The sequence below is a fragment of the Furipterus horrens genome, unplaced genomic scaffold, assembly GCF_987537825.1.
Source record: "Furipterus horrens unplaced genomic scaffold, mFurHor1.1.pri manual_scaffold_5, whole genome shotgun sequence".
NCBI lineage: Eukaryota > Metazoa > Chordata > Mammalia > Chiroptera > Furipteridae > Furipterus > Furipterus horrens.
The window spans coordinates 159,531,288-159,553,651 of record NW_028327175.1 but is presented as its reverse complement, the minus strand read 5'-3'; the positions used below and the strand labels follow the sequence as shown (position 1 = coordinate 159,553,651).

General features: G+C 40.7%; 1 protein-coding gene across 1 annotated transcript in view; it reads right to left on the bottom strand.

Moving 5' to 3' along the window:
* Positions 1-4,303: 4,303 nt before the first annotated feature.
* HKDC1 (hexokinase domain containing 1) overlaps positions 4,304-22,364 on the bottom strand; it is a 45,093-nt gene continuing 27,032 nt past the window's right edge. Inside the window, exons 13-18 of the mRNA XM_090278122.1 lie at positions 17,211-17,306; positions 16,922-17,021; positions 14,463-14,646; positions 12,378-12,533; positions 9,796-10,029; positions 4,304-5,672 (exon numbers count right to left, since the gene is read on the bottom strand). Of these exons, the coding sequence (XP_090134248.1) occupies positions 5,528-5,672; positions 9,796-10,029; positions 12,378-12,533; positions 14,463-14,646; positions 16,922-17,021; positions 17,211-17,306 (915 nt within the window). The 3' untranslated portion in view covers positions 4,304-5,527. The remainder of the gene's footprint in view (positions 5,673-9,795; positions 10,030-12,377; positions 12,534-14,462; positions 14,647-16,921; positions 17,022-17,210; positions 17,307-22,364) is intronic.

The window sequence follows — 22,364 nt, the reverse complement described above, 5'->3', positions numbered from 1 at the left end:
ACTAAACATTTTTTAAAGGGCTTCACTTATAATCACAACAAAACTATAAACTACTTAAGAATAAACCTAAGGAAAAAAGAGTGCAAGACCTATACAGAAAATTACAACGTTTTTTGGAAAACATTAGAGAAGATCTACATCAATGGAGAGACATCCCATGTTAATACCTAGGGGGAAAAAATCTCAAGAAGATCACTCTCCCCAAATTGATCTATAGATGCAATGCAACACCAATACAATTACCAACAGGGTGTTTTTGTTTTTTGTGGAATTTAACAGCTGGCATGTAATCAGTGGAGAAAGAAGGGACTATTTAAGACAGCTTGCAAAATTATCTATATGAGGAAGAAACAAAATTGTTTCTAACTCCTACCATAGATAAAAATCATCTTCACTTAAACTAAAAACTAAATGTCAAAAACAAAACTTTAAATTTTTTTAGAAGACAATACTATTAAAATATTTCTGAACTTGAGGATAAGGAAAGATGGGTTAAATAAGACAAAAAAATGTTAACATTTTTTAAAAGAATGAGAATCTTGACAATATTAAATTTAGAACTATATTAATCAAAACCTTAAAGAAAATGAAAATATAAGCTATGAGAAGATATTCAAAATGCCTAAAATTGACAATAGACTAGATCCATAATACAGGGGTGGGCAAAAGTAGGTTTATAGTTGTGAGTATGCAAAAGGTTTTTTTTGTATTATTTATTAATTATTATATTATTTATTTATAACTATAAATCTACATTTGTTCATCCCAGTATGTAAGAAAATCCTACAAATCAATAAAAAAGGAACAACCAGCTCAGTTTTAAAACAGGAAAAAGCCATGAATAAAGCATTTAACAGAAGAAGGAAAACATTTGGTCACAAACATATGATGAGATATAAATCTCAGGTAAATATAAATCAAAACCACAATTATACATGACTACTCACTTATTAGAATGTCTAAAATTAAAATGACCAACCTATCCAAGTGTTGGCAAATATGTGGAGAAATGCGAACATTCCTATACTGCTGAATATAAAATGATTCAACAACTTTGAAAAATAGTTTTCCTTTTGTCTAAAAATTTAACCAAAAGACCTAGCTATTGTACTGCTAGGTATTTACCAAAGAGAAATTAAAGTATATGTCCATACTAAGACTTGTATACAGTAGTCCCTCTCTATATCACCGTTAACTTATCGCAGCCTCACTGTATGGCGGAATTTTAAAAAATATTATATTTAATTTTTTATCGCGGATTTTTTGTTATATCGTGGGATTTTGTGGTACTATATACATATGTTGTTAAAGTTACATAGGTTTAAGAGTGTAGAATACATGTAAGGTTCCCTACTTCATGGGGTGGTCTAGAACGTAATACCCGCAATAAGTGAAGGAATACTATACAACATTCTTGCTGCTTAAATTACATTAACTGAAAACTGGAAACAACCTAAATATCCACAAATAGGTGTATGGATAAACAAACTCTGGTATATCCAGACATTGGAATATTCAGCAACAAAAGGAATGCATTCTTGATACTTGCAACAACATAAATGTATATCAAAATAGGTACACTGAGTCCTGGCCACTGTGGCTCAGTTGGTTGGAGTGTTGTCCTGTAAACCCAAAGGTCGCAGTTTTGATTCCCAGTTCAGGGCACAGGCCTAGGTTGTAGATTCACCCCCAGATCACGGCATGTCTGATAACAGTCTACAGTCGGGTGCGTACTAAAGGCAACCAACCATTGGATGTTTCTCTCTCACATCAATGTTTCTCTCCCCTCTTCTCTCTCTCCCTCCATTCCCCCCTCTCTAAAATCAATAAGCCTGTCCTTGGGTGACGATTTAAAAAAAGAAAAGATATACTGAGTGAAAGAAACCAGATCAAAAAACTGAACCAACTGTATAATTCCATTTATATAAAAGTCTAGAAAATGCAAACTAAGTTATATAGAAACAGAAAGCAAATCAATAGTTACCTGAGTATGGAGGAGGAAGTAAGAGGTGGGAAGGAGGGATCACAAAGGGTCACAAGGAAATTTTTATGGTGATGGATACATTCAATATCTTGTTTGTGGTGATGTCATCAAAATGTATCAAATTATACACTTTAAATATGTACAGTTTATTTTATGTCAAGGAATAAAGCTTGCTGGTTTTTGAATCTAATAGAATAATTCCTTTTAGAGAGAAAATCCCTCTTTTTATTCAAACACCTCAATGGGCCTTTTTGGTTGGGAAAGGTGAGGTCTCCGGCTGGTATAGAAGTGGACTGATACCATAGGAGAGTCACTAGCTCCGTAAAATAAAGCAAGAGCTCCCTAGCTGGTGTGGCTTAGTGGATTGCATGCAGGCCTACAAACAAAAGGTCTCAGTTCAAATCCTAGTAAGGTCACATGCCTGGGCTGCAGGCCAGGTTTCCAGTTGGGGGTGTGTAAGAGGCAATCAATGGATGTTTCTTTCCCACACTGATGTTTCTCTCCCTTTCTTTCTCCTTCCCTTCCCTTCTTTTAAAAAAATAAATAAATCTTTTTTTTTTAAAGCAAGAGAAATTTTTCTTTTTACGGGAGTTGTCCAGAATTCAAAGAAGAGGAGAAGACAGAAAGAAGTCTCCAGAGAAAGTCAGAAGAATTCATACAACATGGTAGCTAGCCAGCAGAGCCTATGGAGAAAGATGGGCAGTGAAAAACTCTCTGGGCTGGGGGTGGTTGTAGACTTTGTTATCCAATATTCATGTTTAAATTGTTTCCTATTCTGTGAAGTAGTCCCCTTCCACCAACCCCAAACTTTTAGTTAAGTCTGTTCCAGACACTGGCCTTGAGCTAATGGTGTTTTGGAGAATCAAAGAAGAAGGGACAGTTCCATACATCAGCCAAAACAGAGACAGAGGCAGCAGCAACGGGAATTTTGAGAGCAGTTGAGAAGCCAACTGGAGCAGGAATTAGAGGAGGAGCTAGAGGACATAAGCATCCCCTTCATGAATTGTTGGAATATTAGGCCTTTCTGCAGAATGTGGGATAGAGAAATGAGCCATTTTATTTGAGAATTAAAGGAAAGGGTTACTCCAGAGACTGGCCAACTTGGGAACATCTAGTTGGTTCTAGAACATACTTTGGGAAGGGCCATGCTAGACCACATGAACTACGAAAAAGGTGACTCAATGGAAACCGGGCCATGTACAGACTGGGATGTGAATGACACCCCCTGGAATCATCTCGTATGGTGTTGGTGCATCCCTGCTCTTTAGACCAATCCCCTCAAACCATTCTCAATGACTTACCTTTCTTTTTATCTTACTTTCCTTCTCATATTTAAAAAAATGAAGATTTTAAAAGTATTTTTCACTTCTCCCCAGCTTCATTCTTTCTCTCACTGGACCAGAAATGAATTCAACTCTTGTACCCTAATTGCCCCTCCTAGTTCACCCCAAATATGAGCCGTCAGATCCCTCCTTTATTATCCAACCTCTCCCAAATCCTCTCCTTCTTCTAATAAAATATGGTTTACCAGAAGCTTCAGCAAGAAGCTTGCTGTGGACCAGCAAGAGAGGGACTATCATGGTAGACAGTGGGGGTGGAGGGAAGCAGGTGTGAGAAATTCATTTCCCCCAGTTGCCATTCATTAGCCAACTAAAGACAGAGGAATGGGAATGAGGTCACTTATTCTGCAGTCAGAGTCATGGAGAAAATATAGTTCTTAAATCTATGTTCATCTGTTCTTTCTAGCCAAAAAGAGTAACCACATGACTAGAAAATGTAGATAAAGATGCCCTTCCCAAGAGAAAAAGTCTGTGGGGTTCACATGAGGATCATTTACCTTGTTGTGCGGTGTGGTTGCTGGTCTTGCCTAGAAAACTTTGAAAAGTTAGCCCTCCATCACCTCAGGTGTTTCAGAGGCTGACCTGTCCAAAGACAACAAGCCGGTGTCTGCCCTCTCTGAAGTTCCATTATGCTTCAAGGGTTCTGTGATACCATCAGTTAGTCAGAATATGCAAGGTTGCCTGGATACCTTGGGTAAGAGGCCATGGCTGGGTGATCTCCTCATCTTGCCACACATGTGCTCAGAGACCAGGTTGTGGAGAATGTGGTGGCATGGCTACCTGAATCAGGGTCAGATCATCTGCCTAAGCCGATAGCAAAGGGAGAGACTCCCAGCAGAACCAGGGAAAGAGGGACTGGGAGCTGGAGGTGTCTTAGCAAGGAATGGGAGAACTGGAGAAAGATAACAAGGACAACAAGGTTTGGGGTTCACCAAGACAAAAAGATGATCATGAATCATTTCCCCAAAGAGACATAACCTTAAAATACAAAAAAAGATAAATTTAATAAGTCCATACAACCTCTCTCCAGAGAGATATAATCCTAAAATATAACAAAGTTCATTTTGATTTAACTAGCACCTGCCCACAGCAGTATCTCTGTACATGTTTGCTAAATGTAGGAAAAAGAAATTTCCCAGAGAACATCACTCTCTCATCTGTCCCCAGTGCCAGGGAGCCTCTCTCTCACTCCTTGAAACTGTGGGATCATATGATAGAGTTGCTGAGAGTATGCATTCAAATGAAATTTGGATAATCTGCTAAAGGTACAGTGGATGATATTCCATGTTTCCCCCTGTTGGTAAGAAGTTTCGACTGGAGAGATGCTCTCAGCAACTTGTGACTCTCTGTACCCCTCATTCCCCCAGCAGAGCATGAAGTTACCAAGCAAGCCTGCCAGATGAAATAGTAATGCCTCATGTAAAGATTATTGGGAAATAAAATATTTTTTATTCATTGATTGGATTTCATATACCCAGCAGTCCTTAAAACAAGTATCAACAATAGCAACACAAACCACATGTAAAATGAAAACCAGGTTCCCCAGATGACACCCCTCCCAATGACACACACACATTGAGAAAAAAACCCTACAGGGTGCTGACACTATCCCTGTGAGCAAGATAAGCTTCCTACAGGCCCCCTGGCAATCGATCCCTCTTCATCTTGGGGCTGAATACTCCAAAGTCTTTGGAGTCAACATGACAAGTTAAGGATGAGTTAGATTAGATCTCCAGTTTATGACACGAGCCCCTGGCCCTCTCAAGTGTGCATCCACAAGCAGAGGGCCCACTCTACTGCAGCAAATGCCGAAGCACAATGGCGGGAGCTCAGCTAGCCAGGCCACATGGGCTGATCATGAATATGTCGCCAAGTACAGCGGCCTCAATACCCAAAGCCATAGAGAACTGACAGGTCGGGCCTCAACTGAAAAATTTGCTGAAAGGGGAATCTCTCAAGCCACATGCTTTGATTTAAAAAATTGGCTCATCTTAAGCCCAAATATACCAAATAGAGATATCATGTACTGCCCCTGAAAACCAGTAACAAAATGCTAAGAATACCCAAGAAACTGGGGTTCTCTTTCAGCCACCCAAAAGACGAGGTCAGCCAGAAGCTTGCCTGTTGGTCCCTGACCAACTCATCTGCCGGAGGAAAGGTTTGTCAGAGTCCAAGATGCATTGGGCCCAGCCATGAAAGCTTCCTAGTTTTCCTGTGTCTGCTGTAACCTCTGGGCCACAGCAGTGATAAGAGCTGCTCCCTTTCCACTGCCATCTTCTGAAAGCATGAACGTCACATTACATCGAGGGGCTAGGTCTTTCACAGTTTTCTGCAATATCGAAGAAAAGCTATAAAAAAGAGAGAAAAAAAAAACCCTTCGTCAGCACTGACATATGGAATCATCATACTTATAAATTATTTCAATCTGGTTTGTTGCTTCCAGTTTGCTTCTCAAGGCTCTGAAAAAGCTTACACAGTTTCTCAAATAGCTGTTTTAATATTACCTTTTATTGAGCAACTACTAACACCAGAGAATATTCTAGATGTTTGACATCCAGAATATCAAAGTGTAACAAATAATAGTTAGAAAATTATTATTACTATCTTCACTACATAAATAAATTGATGCTCCAAAGTTAAGAAACTTGTCCAAATTTATGACTAGTCAGTGTATTAAGATTTGGACCAGGCCAGTCCTTTTCCAAACCCCACCTTTTTTTGTTCAAATTTTCCCCAAATTTTTATTTTCAAAGTTTTCAAACTTACAGAAGAGTTGAAAGAATAGTTCAATGAGTACTCCTACACCTTCTGCCTTTACTCAACAAAGTTAAAATTGCGCCCTGTTTGCTTTATCCATCCATCCATTCATTTGTCTGTCCCTCCATTAATTTCCCCCCGAAGCACACAGTCTTAATCACAACACTTGGCCTGTCTCAACTACCATTTGATATTAAATCCATCTGAATCGACATCCTGGGAATCAGTTACCAGGCCAGTCTGTGGGATCAAAGTGTGTTTACCAAAGGCCTGGGCATCTAGGCCACAGATCCTGGGATCCTGGGTTACTGAAATGGTACAGATGGCGGTCATCTCTGAGGGCCAGCATGCCAGAGCAGGTTCTGAACCCCTCTGGCACACAGCCAGTGGGTGACTCTGGCCAACCACTGATGCTCCTTGGGGCTCTGCCAGTTAAATGAGAGAATGTTTGGAATATTACTGGAGGCACAGTAAGGGTAATTAGCCCCAAACTTCCCAGGAGGTAGGAGAAAATGTGTTGCCAGTCACTGCTCAATTAAGTCTTCCTTCCTTCTTTCCATCCTTCTTTCCTTCCTTCCTTCCTTCCTTCCTTCCTTCCTTCCTTCCTTCCTTCCTTCCTCCCTCCCTCCCTCCCTCCCTCTCTCTCTCTCTCTCTCCTCCCCTCCCTCCCTTTCTTAAGTGCACAATTCAGTGGTCTTTAGTATATTCACAAAATTGTGCAACCATCATCACTGTCTAATCCCAGAACATTTTTTGTCATCCTAAAAAGGAAACCCATATTCATTATTAGGCATTCTCTATTCATACCAACCCCCAGAAGCATCCAGCAATCATTAACCTTTCTATCTCTATAGATTTGCCTATTCTGGACATTTAATATAATGGAGTCCTATAACATGTGGCCTTTTGTGTCTGGCATCTTTCACTTAACACAATGTTTTCAAGGTTCATCAAAGTTGTAGCATGTGTTAGTACTTTATTCCTTTTTATGAGTAATATTCCATTGTATGGCTATCCTACATTTTTTTTACCCATCCATCAGTTGATGGACATTTGGGTTGTTTCTCCTTTTGGCTATTATGAATGATGCTGCTATGAACACCACTAACAAGTATGTGTGAACATGTTTTAAATTCTCTTGCATACACCTAGGAATGAAATTGCTGGGTCATATGGTAACTTTATCTTTTTTAGAAACTGCCAAACTGTGTTTCCTCCAGCAATACATCAAAGCTCCAATTTTACCACATCCTTATCAAAACTTGTTACTGTCAGTCTTTTTTATTATAGCCATCCTAAGTAGGTGTGAAATGGTATTTCCGGTTTTGATTTGCATTTTCCTAGTGACTAATAATATTAAGCATCTTTTAGAAGGCTTATTGGCCATTCGTAGATCTTCTTTGGGGAGATGTCTATTTAAACCCTTGCTCATTTGTTAATCATGTTACTTGTCTTTATTGTTAAGTTGTTTTAAGTATTGCTTATATATTCTAGATATAAGTCCCTCATGAGATATATGATTTGCAAATTTTTTTTCCAATTTTTCTTTTCACTTTCTATGGTGTAACAAATTTTTAATTTTGATGAAGTCCAATTTATTTTTTCTGTTGTTGCTTATGCTTTTGATGTCATATTTTAGAACACTGCCTATTCCAACGTCACAAAGATTTACACCTACGTTTTCTTTTAAGAGTTTAGTAATTTCAGCTTTTAATTCAGGTCTTTGATCCATTTTGAGTTAATTTTTGTACATGGTGTGAGGTCAGAGTCCAACTTCATTTTGTTGCACCATTTGTTAAAAAGAATATTTTTTCCCAATGAATGGCCTTGGTATGCTTGCTGAAAATCAACTGACCATAAACATGTGGGTTTATTCCTGGACTCTCAATTTCTATTCCAATGATCTATATGTTTAATCTTTATGTCAGTACTACACTGTTTTGATTACTGTAGTTTTAGAGTAAGTTTTCAAATAGAGAAGTATGAGTTCTTCAGTTGCATCCTTCTTTGAAGATTGTTTAGACTATTCTGAATTCTTTGCATTTGCATATGAATGATAGGATCAGTTTGTTGATTTCTGCAAAGAAGTCTGTGGGGATTTTGATAGTGGTTATGATTAATCTGAAGATCACTTTGGGAAGTATTGCTAGCTTAATATTAAGTGTTCCAATCCATTAACAGGAATGTCTTTCCATTTATTTAGGTCTTCTTTAATTTCTTTCAGGGATATGTTATAATTTTCAATGCACAAGTTTTGCATTTCTTTTGTGGAATTTATTACTAAGTATTTTATTCTTTTTAATGCTGTTGTAAATAAAATTATTTTCTTAAAATGCATAATTGGTTTCTGTATAATGATCTTGTATCCTGAAACTCTGCTGAACTTATTAGTTCCAATATTTTTATGTGTGTGGATGTCAGGATTTTCCATATAGCAAATTCTGTCATCTGTGAACAAAGATAGTTTTATTTTTGCCCTTCTAATATGGATGCTTTCTGCTTCCTTTTCTTGCCTACCAGCCCTGGCTAGACTTACCCATGATTTTCCCCTTGAGGTCACATATTTTGGATCTGGTTCTTACAAACCTCTCCTTGAATTAAGATTTGACTGAGACAAAAATGATACAGCCCTCTGGAGGCAGCATTAGAAGTAGTACAATGTTGACCAGCAGTGGAGAGAGTGGACATCCTTGTCTTGTTCCTGATCTTAAGTGAAAAGCATCCAGTCTCTCACCAGCAAATATTATGTCAGGTATGATTTTTCCCTGATGTTCTTTACCAGGTTGAGGAAGTTCCCTTATTCCTAGTTTGTTGAGTACTTTTTACCTTTGAAGGTGTTAGATTTTACCAAATGCTTTGTCTGTATTTATTGAAATGATCATGTGGTTTTGTTCCTTGGTCAAGTCTTGGTTCAAGGGAGAGGCTTGTAGGAACCACAACAAAAATACATGACCCCAAGGTAAAAACCGAGAGAAGATACGACTCAGTTATTCTGGACAATTAGAATCATAGGAAGGACTAAGGATCAAGGATTACAATAATATGTTCATGTATACATTTCCACATGACTGGAAATTAGTATAAGCTTGTTAATACTTTTCTTCTTCACCAAAACAAAATGTAAAACTCTAAATGCAAATTAAAATTATAGTTTTCATCACTGAAGTTTTTGTGATGTTCCATCCATGCTACACAAACTGTTTAACTTAATGCTCAAACAATCTATGAGGCAGGTATGATTTTTTTGTCCTCATTTCATAGGGGGTAAGAAACTGGCCCTAGACCTCTCAGCCACTAAGTGGTAGAGCCAGGATTCAAACTCCTATTGCCTGACGGGGCTCTTAATGCTTCTGTCCACTGATTCTGAGCTAAGAAAATTATAAGCAACTTATATTTGACAATGCTATATGTTATAAAAGATATTCAGTTTTCATCACATCCAAGAGGGAATGTATTAATAATCATCCCTTATATTTACTGTGCACTGTGTGAAGCACTTCACAGGTATTAACCCATGTAATCTTCCTGTAGCTCTATGAGAAGGAGGTTATTACTGCTGCCTTTTACAGATGAGGAAGCTGGGGTTCAGAGGGATGTCAAGTACTCCCACATCATACCTCTAGGAAGCAGAGGGCTCAACCCTGTCTGTCAAATTCAACCAGGTCCAGTCTCGACTTCAGCACCCTCCCAGCCCCACCCTCTGCAAGCACTCACTGAGGGTGCAGCTTGTACAGGGTGCCGTCCACGCCCACAGTGATCTTCAGGCACTCGAGCCCCTGGTCTTCTCTCCTTTTCTCCACAATGGCAGCGAGGCCCGCACCACAGACCTGGGCAGCGCGGCGGGACACCGCCCCACACACCTCCTTGACCACGATGCTGTCCTCACACGTGCTGTCCAAGCCGAGCTGCTGCAGGATCCTCCTCACCTGGAGCAGGGCCAGCCGATCGCTGCAGGCAAGCAGAGCAGAATGTCAGGACCTGCTTTGGAGGCCCTGGAATCTGCCCCACATGGCTTATAGCCCCCCACCCCTGGATGTCCTAGCAGGAGGAAGAAAATGATCCAGACAATGGCTTAGTGGGAGCAGAATGCCACCCCCTGAAGTCCCATCATCCTTAAAAAATAAAGTGTGAATGCTGGTTGGTGTGGCTCAGTAGCCTGAGTGTCCACCTGTGAACCAAAAGGTTGCTGGTTCGATTCCCCATCAGGGCACATGCCTGGGTTGCAGGTTTGGACCCCAAGAGGCAACCAATCAATGTTTCACTCTCACATTAATGTTTCTCTTTCTCCCTCCCTTCCCTCCTCTCTAAAGTTAAATAAATAAAATCTTTTTAAGAAAAGAGTTTTCTTTTTTTCCCAAAAGGATTTTGACATCTAGCCATAAAGACCAGGAGAATTAAATAAAGGAATGCAAATTGAGAGGAATTCCAAACACAAAACTCTGATAACAACCAGGACTGGTAGGAAAAGTAATGAAATTAACACATCTGTATATAACTGGTGGTAGTGAAATCTGGAACTATCTTTTTAAAAGTGTGTCCATAGGGAAATGCTTCTTTTAACCAAATGCTTCTACTCCTAAGGAAATAATTCATGAGATGCAAATAACTATGTGCACAAAAACAATAATTATAGTGCTACTCAGAGTTGTAGAAATCTATAAATTACAATCTAGCCATCCTATACTAAAGGGGAAATTCAGTAAATTATAGTATAGCAACATAAGGTAACGTGATGCAGCCATTTAAAATAATTACACCAAAGAGTTGACCTGGGGAAGTTTTTCTTTCTGGAAGTATCCCAGCTAATAAATGCAAAAGCAGTGATAACATGAAATTATCACCATTTTACAATCTCCAGTGAAATCATAGATTTAGGCAGCGAACATTAATAACAGTTAACATCATAAAAGAGAGACAGACAATGCAGTACATCTATGAAATATTCTTGTCTAAAACTCAACACTGAATCTAACCATGCATCTGGGCCTAACTATAAGTTTACAGGAAATATAAGGGACAGAAGAAAATGCTAAATGTTGCAATCAGCAAAATATTTACCATAGGAAACTTATAGGATAAAAGGATAGTTTCTTTGTCAAATACATTACGAGCTGAAACAAGAGAAAGAGGGAAAGTGTATTGATTTAAAAATATTTTAAAAAATGTATCAACCAAATCACCCTGACCAGTGTGGCTCAGTTGGTTGGGTGTTTTCCCACAAAGCGCAAAGTCACTGGTTCAATTCCCAGTCCGGGTATAGTCTTGGTTTGTGGATTCAGTCCCCGGTCCCCAGTAGGGTCAGGGCACGTACAAGAGGCAACTGATCTCACATTGATGTTTCTCTCCCCCTCTTTCTCCCTCCCTTCCCCTCTCTCTAAAAATAAATAAATAAAATCTTAAAAAAAAAAACATATTAACCAAATGCAATGTATGGACCTTGTTTGGATACTGATGTAAACAATGAACTGTAAAAACCATTATTTTTAAGCAATTTGGAAAATGGGAACACCGACAGAATATTTTATTAGATTAAGGTTTATCATTAGCTATTTTGGGTGTGATGGTGTTTTTTTTCTAAGAACTTTTGTTTTAGAAATGTATTTTGAAACATTTCTAGAGGAATTGGCATAAAATGTGATATTTTTTTCAAATTAATCCAGTTTGCGGGTGGGGAAAGCAGGAGTGTGTAGATGAACCCAGTTTGGCCATGAGTCAGTCATTGTGGAAGATGGGTTCATTTTACTATTCCTTCTACTTTTGTGTATGTTTCAAACTTTCCATAATAAAAAATCAAATTAAGAACCAGAATTGTAAATGAAAACTTACATGAATAAACACTAAATAAACATACAGAATAGTATATGTAATGTAATTGCAGTCATGAAAGTCTGTTTATAAATATTCAAGAACTTGAAAGGAAATATAATATATAAAAATAAAAACAGTTGTATTTAGTAGAGAGCATATGGGTGATTTTTAAAAATGATTTTTCTTTCATATTATGGACCCATTTCTTTTTCAGAAACAAAAGAGGATCATTTTCTAGCCTCAGCTAACTCTTGTGCAGCAGTTTAGGAACCTCAGGGCCCTCGGGCAGGCTGCTGGCCCCGGCTGTGCACACCCTCAGGGTGTGGTCCTGCAGCCGGAGTGAGGGGCAGCCTCAGGAGGCAATCCCTGCCCAATCTTGGCCTTACTGTCTCTATTTTTAAATCTCAAATCTGCCTAACCCTGGCATGACAGCAGCACATGAAGTTAGGGCCTCTCACACTGAGCCAGGGAACAGGATCACACATTACCTTTCAATCTGGGACAGGAACTTAGTTTCAAAGATGCCCCTGGTCCGGAGACGCTCTGAAATCTGCCCACGGAAGAGGAGACCCTGTTTCGTCAGGTCAATCAGGATCTGCCGCACAATCTCTCCCAGGTACATGCCACTGGTCATTTTCTCATATCTGTTTGGGGGAGAGGGATAGGCTGGTGAGAGCAGGGAAATCAGCACCGATGAGTGCTGTGGAAGGCATTTGCCAGCTGCCTGGCTCGGAGTGTTTCAGAGTGAGCAGCAGGCCGATGAAATGCAATGAGGTGGGAAAGCCAGGCTCTGGAGCCAAGTTGACCGGGAGCCATGTCCCTGCTCCGCCACACACTAGGGCCATGACCGGCGCTCGCACTAAGCTCTCGTCTATAAAACAGGGAACAAAACACCGATCCCACGAGACTGTCAGGAGGCAGGCATTTGGTGTACAGTAGGCACTAAGCAAAAGCTAGTTCCTCTCCTGGCCCCAAAGCCAGTCCTCCTTGGCTTTGTATTACAAATCTGTTCTACCAAAGATTCTCGTAGCTTTATGTTTGAAAGAAATCTGTCCCACCACAGATTCTGCTCCATAAGATAACACATTTAAACTGTCTGCACACACCAGGGGTGCTCAAAAAATGTTATCTCCCTGTCCCCTTTCTACCAGGCTGTGAGCAATATGAGGGAAGAAGCAAGGAAAGGTGCTTTGTAACCAACGGGCACTGACCAGGCAGGCACTCCGCACAGGTGTGTGTGGCAGTTATCAACGCGATGATGAGAGCTGGACCGCCACTGCCTGCAGGGTCAATTGGAAATCTGAGTGTGCCTGAGGCCTGGGTGCTGGACTTGTGTGTTCTCCTCACCGCTCAGGCCCTAATGTGAAACCAAGGAACCAAGGGGAAACAGACAAATTATGGCAGCAAATTCAAATGTGCTGTTCCCTTAAACTCACTCCAAGAATGTAAGCCTCCAGTGGATTCAGAAACAAAACTAAGTCAGAAGGAACTTGTCCCGTGAGAAGAGCCATGATATTCAGATGCCCCAACTTGGGATTCAGAGAGAAATACATTTATCAGATTTTTTCTTTTTGGAGCAATCCCTGGTTCAGCTGGGCTTGCCACAACCCACCTGCCTTCCAGGTACAAAGACTAGTGCCAAAGGAAGCTGAGGAACCATGGGGCCTTTTCTACACAGTGTTCTCAGTTCAACAGTTACTGAGACGTTTGTGGCCCAGGCATCCCAGTACATTTCCTGCCTGCTCCACTTCTCCATTTGGCTATGACCCATCTCAACAAATCTACATTTCCACCTTATTTTATATATTAAGACACTGAGTTTAATTGTGACCTGATAGTAAAACATTTACTCTCTGGTACATTATAGAAAAAGTTTGCCAGTCTCTCGTTTAATGCACAAGCCCAGGTTAATCAATTCCTAGCATGATAACTCTATCTGCTTCCACTCCTTCCTGTCCTACTCAAGAAGGTATATGAGAATGCAAGTGAAAATGTACTCTATTTTTTTAAAAAAGAACAATTCACTTTTTCAGTATTTTTAGTGCGGTTAGTAATGGCAATGCACCTCACAGGTGATGGTGGCTCATGTTGCGACTTGACATCGTGGTTGAGAACCAGGACTCCTGTGCTTACCTGTGGCCACTTCCTCGCCCCTGAACAACAGAGGTCAGCAACCTGACAGCCAGCTGTAGAAAGGCTAAGGCTGTTGGTCACTAAATTGGACCTCCCGGAAGCCCATCCTGAGAGGGCCCATGGAGTCACATGCCCCTGCTCTGTGGCACCCAGCCCACAGTAAGTGAACCTTTAACAGTCTCTGTCTCACTTCCAAAGCCATCGCTAGCCCTTATGGTGTCTATGGTAATTAGAAAAAGGCAACCCTTCTTTATACTTACTGGAAATTTGTCATAATATTTTGCTCTTGTTCAAATAAGACAGTATACTGACATCTGATAGAGAGTTGTAATAAATATACAAAGCTAAAGTGTCTATGATACGAAAATATCACCCATCCCCTAGACCTGGTAAAGTTGTGTATGCACAATCTACATAAATGTACACATCCACCTTCTCACCTCTGTTTGCCAGGATTCAAGGACCCCTCATCCACCTCTTTGTCATATTGGGTTCGGATGTCATCTATGCAGCCATTATCTCCAAATCCTCCCCACTCCGTGTTAATGCACATCTTCCCTTCGTCCCCGTCCACCATCTCTATGTTCCTCATCTCCTCCATGTAGCACACATTGCTGCCCGTTCCTAGAAGGAATCATGAAGAAGGTTTAGCCTTCAAAAGACACCACTAGGTCTTAAAGGGGCAGCAGACTGCAGTGGATAGGAATTTAGGCTTGGAGTCAGTAAGAACTGGATGTGGATTCCAGCTTTACACTCATTGAGAGTGACCTTAGACAAGTATCTTATCTTTCAGAGGTCCAGTTTCTTCATCTGTAAAAAGAAAATAATACCTGCTTTACACGAGGTCTGTCCAGAAAAAGTCCAGCGATTGTTAATATAACAAGAATTGCTTGCACGACATCAGTGTAACTGGGCAGCCAAAGAGAGTGAACTGGAATGCGCGTGCGTGAACAATGACAACTTCACTGTACTAGTCAGTGGGGGCAGTAGATGCTGTTGAGTGAGCAAGTGTGCTGTGCGGCCATTGCGTTCAAAATGACTGAGTGAGTAGAGCAACAAATCTGCATCAAATTTTGCATTAAAATTGAACATTCCTCCTCAGAAACTATTCAGATGATTCAGAAGGCCACAGCTATGGGCAACTGGCGATTGGTAGCTTCGTCACAACAATGTGCCTGCTCGTGCATCACGTCTTGTGCAGATTTTTTTGGTGAAACAGCAAATCACCCAGGTGACTCAGCACCTCTACAGCCCAGATTTGGCACCCTGAAACTCCTGGCTTTTCCCAAAACTAAAATCACATTTGAAAGGGAAGAGATTTCAGACCATCAGCGAGATTCAGGAAAATACGATGGAGCAGCTGATGTTGATTGGGAGAACTATGTGAGGTCCCAAGGTGCCTACTTTGAAGGGGACTTAGGCGTCATTGTCTTATGTATAATGCTTCTTGTATCTTGTATTTTCTTCAACAAATGTCTCTCTTTTGCATAGTACATAGTTGGATACCTTTTGGACAAACGTTGCCGATCTGTTCTTTTAAAACATTAGCCCTGGCTAGTGTGGCTCAGTGGATTGAGTTCCAGCCTGCAAATCAAAGGGTTGCCAGTTTGATTCCCAATCAGGGCATATGCCTGGGTGGAGGGCCAGGTCCCCATTTGGGGGCATGCAAGAGGCAACCACACACTGATGTTTCTCTTCCTCTCTTTCTCCCTCCCTTCCCCTCTCTCTAAAAATAAATAAATAAAATCTTTAAAATAAAAATAAAAAATAAAAAATGAAATGATGTTTATAAGTTTCTTCCACATACTAAGTATTCAATAAATAATGATATCACCATCATCACCATTGTTAAGCTACAAGCGCATAAAGTGAGTTTCCAAGTATTCATACAGTTAGCAGTCAGAGCTGGAAGCAATCATATGGAATTGTCTAGCCCTTGGACAAGCAAATGTTTGGCATCTAGATGTCACTCTTTTCTCCCCTGCCCATGACCTGGCTTCAGAACTGTTCTCAACACTACAGTCCAGGCAAGTACTATATTTAATTAAACAAGTTTCACCTCTTTTCTCTTCTAGATCTAACCCAAACCCTCCCACGGATGAGAAAATTCAACTCCAGACAGAATAAGTAACCTGCCCAAGGTCACAAAGTTGGTAAGAGTTAGAGTGAGATGAAACCTTTTACATGTCATTAAAGACACCTGAATATATTTCCATCTTCTTGTTCCACCTACTACTCACCTCCAGGATCCACAGACAACCAAATGGAACTTTTGCAGATTGTAATTACTTAACTCATGTCTGTCAGTTGGAAGGCCCTTCATCCCCATCTCCACCTGTTCAACTCTCACTCTTCTCCCCAACTCTTACTGAGAGTCATCCCCCTGGAATCCACCTAGCCCTTAATCACTGCCAGACTTCTCCCAAAGACCCTTAAAATGCCTATATCACTTCAGGCCATTCCCTCATCCTCTCTTAGGTTTCTTTCCTACTCTTTCCCATCCTATGCACCCCAACAGCCAGCAAAGGTCAGAGAACAGAGAAAGTGTGCATTGGAGCCAGGCTGAGGCCAACATGACTCAACTGAGGTCTCCTTCCTCCCAAGATAACCTCCTCCAAGGCCCTAATCTGAAAATCCCCTCTTTTTATATCATTCTCTTTCTTCAACAGAAAGGATAACCTGGGCTTAGTACCCTTAGTGAAGAAAGATATTAGGTAAAGATTTAGGAGTTAGAAAACCTGGAATCCCAATCTCAACTTCATCTCTGCCTTGGACAAAGCCAGCTTCAGAGCCTTTATATAATGGAAGAATGCCCCCCACACTGTCCCTCACTATGTTAAAAAGGGACCCCCAAAGAATCGGATGGGAGTAGGCCAATGGGACATGTCTGACCACTTACCTGCAATCAGGCCAATCTCACAATTAGGATCTTCATAGGCACAGGTCATCATGGTCCCCACTGTGTCATTCACAACTGCAACTATGTCCAGGTCAAACTCCTGCAAAGAAAGCAGCTCTACTGTAGGTATAATGTGCAGGCCAAATGGACTCAGAGGGGCATATCAACCCAAGGTGGGGGTAGGATGTGAGAAACAGTGGTCAGAGTAACAAGGCTGGACACAGGATGGTAAAGCAGGGGCCTGAGGGAAGGGGCTAGGTCAGGCATGAGCCTCAACATTGTATCATACGTTTCTCCTCTTGATGGCTTCCCTGAGCATGTCCACCATGTCTTCTCCTTCACAGTCAGTAGCCTTAAAGCCTTTGGTCCACTCAATAAGTGTTGCCTGAAAGAAAGGAGGGGAAATTCATTTGAGCAGTAGTTTTCTGAGACCACTGCACAATCCCAACATCTCATAGGCAATCAGATATATGTGCTTTTGACTGCTTCTATATATGCGGCCCCAATGCTAGGCCCAGAGGCATTACAAAGGAGGCTGCTCAGACAGGGTTTACTGCTGAGTGAAATAATTACAGCAATTCATACTCATCAGTGGTCAACTCGTGTTCCCTGGCCATGAATGACTACATGGAACAAAGGCCTGGATCATAGTGCTCCCACTGCTAATTTAGCCAAGGACAGATTAAGATGTGATTAAAGATAAGCTACAAAATGTTTATCAAAACATTGTTCCACAGTAAAACACTAGAGGCAGCCTATTGTTCCAACAAATTGGGTCATCTTGTACATCAATATAGGAAAGGTTATATAGCCATAAAAAATCATGCTGTAAGAGAAGGCTGGGTGTTAGAGAAAGATGTTCACCAAACACTGTTAAGTGAACACACATTAAACAAGTGCATATGGTGAATTATTCTTCTACTTTAAAAAAAATCTCTCTCTCTCTCTCACCTGGCAAAAAATCTGAAACAGGGGGCTGACAGTAGTTTCTCCGAGTGCAAGATTGCGGGTGCCTTTCAGTGTCTCCTTTTTGTTTGTCTATATTTTCTAGTTTTCTTAAAATTAGCATGTGTAATTTTTTATAAAACTAAGAAAAAAGTATTTTTAATTTTTAAAAGGAAGCAAAGGCTATCCTGTTAGCTGGGAATAGCAGTTAGTCTAGCCTCAGATGCTACAGCCTGGAGGGCAAGGACAGATGGAGCTGTGTCATCGAGGCTGGAAGAGCTCCTAGGACAGCAGAGGTAGCCAGCAACTGACAGCAGTGCCCCCGGCCTGTGGGCTGGACGGCTCCTCACCTGAGGCCCTCAACCCAGTCTCCCTCCTTCTCTCCACAGTCCTTGGAAAGCTGGGCTCCCTTGCTCCTTTCTTGGTGGATATTTGTAGAACATAAGAAATTTATTCCTAACCAAAAAATCTCTCTAATTAGTTGCAATTACACAAAAATAATGTTTTTTAAAAGTCTGTTTTTTCTCCCCAGCCAGCTGTGACTTGGCTCCATTGGTTTCCCCTCCTTCTAAGCTGTGTCTTCATGAACCTGTCAGAACTTCTGGGAGAGAGAGGCCCGGAGGCCCAGTGTTCTGGGTCAAAAGGAGCAACTGTGTCCTAGCACCTATTGATCATTCAGGACCATGGACAGCCACACGTAGGTCCACTAGCCTACCCCCACGGTGTATTAATTTTTAATGACAGCAGTAATAATACAGGAATGCATTACCACTGTCAAAAATTAAAGTCACCTTGAACTCCCCATGCCCCTAACCTAAGAGCTAGCCTCTATTATCGCTCTAATATGAATCCTTCCAGACCTTTTTCTGTTTACATGTATTTTTAAATAAATTCATATTGTGTGTGGATTACTACAATTTGTTTTTCTCATTCAGTAATGTATCTTCTAGACCTTTCCAGGTCAACTAATATATATCTGACACATTCCTTCACTGAGCAAAATATTCCTCAAGTATAATTACATGAAAATTTAAAAATCCACATAACACAATTATAGATTAAATACTATTTTTATCTCCATTTTTCAAGTGAGTAAACCAAGATGCAGAGGTCAAGTATCTTGCTCAAGGTCACACAGCCAATAAGTGGAGAAGCCAAGATTCAAACTAAGACAATGAGCTTCCAGATCTATGCATGCTCTTAACTATTGCACTCTGCTGTCCCACAATTAGGGAGAGAATATCATGAAGCTCTTAGAACAGTGTCTGACACAGAGTAAGCACTATAGTTCTGTTTGTTAAATAAAACTCAAGTAATAAATTCCATATGATTGATGTACCATATTTATTTAGTCTCTTTCTATTGCCAGACATTTGGGTTATTTCTAGTTTTTAATTACTCAAACACAACGTTGTAGTGAGCATCCTCAATCATTTCTCCTTGGGCACGTGTTTAAGAAACGGAATCTTGAGAGGTGGATCTGCTGGCTTTTAGCATTCTGGTATTTTTAATTTTGAGATATCAGCCTTATAACCAGATAATTCAGCCTTGGGAACCCCTCTCCTTCCATTCTCTGAGTGATTGGAGTTGGGAGGGGGCAGTTTGGCCTGCTGACTCATTTGCTTTCATGGCGTTCTCAGGGCCCTGGAGAGCTCTGCTTCACTTCTGATGTTCTACCTCCCCACCTGAAGAGCCCTGCATGCCTCATTTCTTCATGAAATATGAAGTAGGGTAGAAAATACATGGTGTAATGCACACAATAAAGATATTGTTTCTTGATTTTTTTTTGGTTTTGATTATATACATGTGAGTGTGCTGTGAATTTTAGCCAAAATAGCAATGGTTCAAAAACACTGGCATCAAGAGCACACCTCTTCTGAGCCCTGGTCTCAGGCCAGTGGACTAGGTTGGAACCCTCCACCACCATTTGTAAATGTGGCAACTTGGACAGCTCACTAGACCTCTCTGTATCTCCATTTTTCTCAACTAAAAAAATGTTGATTAAAAACAGTGTATATATTCAATTGAATATTATTCAGCCTTAAAAAGGAAAGAAATTATTTTTTGTTTCTTTTTTTATTTTATTATTTTTACTTTTAAGTATATTTTATTGATTATGCTATCACAGTTGTCCTACTTGTTCCCTCTTTGCCCCTCTCTCTTCAGTACCCCCCTTACCTCTAGCAATCCCTTCCTCCTGTTAGTTCATGTCCATGGCTCGTGCATGTAAGTTCTTTGGTTTCTCCGTTTCCTTTACTATTCTTAACATCCTCCTGTCTATTTTGTACCTACCAGTTATGCTCCTTAATCCCTGTACCTTTTCACCATTCTCCCTCTCCCTGTCCCTGCTGATAATCCTCCATATGGTCTCCATATCTATGATTCTGATCCTGTTCCAATCATTTGTTTAGTTTGTTTTTATCTTTTTAGATTCAATAGTTGATAGTTGTGAGTTTGTCATTTTAATATTCATAGTTTTGATTTATTTCTTTTTCTTAAATAAGTCCCTTTAACATTTCATATAATAAGGGCGTGGTGATGACGAACTCCTTTAGCTTTATTTTGTTTGGGAAGCACTTTATCTGCCCTTCCATTCTAAATTATAGCTTTGCTGGATAGAGTAATCTTCGCTGTAGGTCCTTGCTTTTCATCATATTGAATACTTCTTGCCAGTCCCTTCTTGCCCGCAAAGTTTCTTTTGAGAAATCAGCTAATAGCCTTGTGGAAATTCCTTTGTAGGTAACTCTCTGCTTTTCTCTTGCTGCTTTTAAGATTCTCTCTTTATCTTTAGCCTTTGGCATTTTAATTATGATGTGTCTTGGTGTGGTCCTCTTTGGGTCCAACTTGTTTGGGACCTTCTGTGCTTCCTAGACTTGTATGTCTATTTCTCTTGCCAAATTAGGGAAGTTTTCTTTCATTATTTTTTCAAATAAGTTTTCAATGTCTTGCTCTTCCTCTTCTCTTTCTGGCATCCCTATGATTAGGATGTTGGCATTTTTGGAGATGTCCCAGCATCTTCTTATTCTCTCCTCATTTTTTAAAATTCTTGTTTCTTCATGCTGTACCGGTTGACTGTTGATTTCTTTCTTATGTTCCAATACACTGATTTGAACCTTGGCTTCCTTCCATTTACTATTGGTTCCCTGTTGGCTTTTTTTTATTTCACTTCGTGTAGCCTTCATTTCTTCCCTTATGCATTTGCTGAACTCAGTGAGTTCTCCTAGCATCCTTATCACCAGTGTTTTGAACTCTGCACCTGACAGGCTGGCTATCTCCGTTTCTCTTAGCTCTTTTTCTGGAGTTTTTATATGTTCTTTTATTTGGGCCATATTTCCTTGTCTCTTCAATTTGGCAGCTTCCTTGTGTTTGTTTCTATGTATTAGGTAAAGCTGCTTTGACTCACTGTTTTGGTACACCTGTTACATTGTAAGGGGCAGATCCTTAGGTATTCGCCCCAGCGGGGCAACCCATTTCACTGCTTTGTGGCACTGTATGTGGGGGAAGGGTTAGAGAGGGAACAATGCTGCTTGCTCGGCACTCTCTCCATTTCCGGTCACTTCACCCACTTCCTGAATGCGATTGGTGCCCCTCTAGCTGTTGCCTTGGTGGTGTCTCCCAGAGTGGGTTGGTTGCGTGTGTTCTAGGACCTGGGGGTCCTCTAAATGGACTCTCCAAGGAGATGAGCAGTTTCTTCAGCTACCCCAACCTCCACTGGTTTTCACAGCTAGAAGCCATGAGGTTTTATTTTCCCAGCACTGGAACCCTGAGCTCTGCAGTCTGGCCTGGGGCTGGGATCGCTCGCAGGTGTCCTTCCCAGTTTTTATCCACAACACATGAATGTGGGACCACCCATTCCACTGGCTACTACCACTTCCTCACTGCCACCACACCATGTCCTATCTGCTCCAGCTCCCCATCTCTGCCCCTCCTACACATCTGGATGAATAGTTCTTCTTTAAATCCTTGGTTGTCAGACTTCCATACAGGTCCACTTTCTGGCAGTTCTGGTTGCTTTTGTTTTGAGGGCAGTTGTGATTCTTCTCATGATTGTGTAAGGAGATGAAGCACATCTACCTACACCTCTGTCTTGGCCAGAAGTCTAGGAAAGAAATTCTGGCACACACTCCAACATGGATGAATCTCGATTATGCTAAGTAAAACAAGACAGTTTATAAGGATATAGTATGAGTCCACCTTCACTAGTCAAATTCATGGAGACAGAAAGTAGAAGGGTGGTTGCCAGAGGTTGGGGGAGGTGTGAATGGGAAGTTATTGTTGAATGGGTGTGAAGTTTCAGTTTGAGAAGATGAAAAAGTTTGGAAGATGGATAATGATGATGATTGCACAACAATGTGAATGTACTTAATACCACAAAACTGTACACTTAAAAATAAAGTGTTGGCCCTTGCCAGGTAGCTCCATTGGTTAGCGCATTGTCTCAATATGCCAAGGTTGTAGATTCAATCTTGGTCAGGATCAACCAATTAATGCATAAATA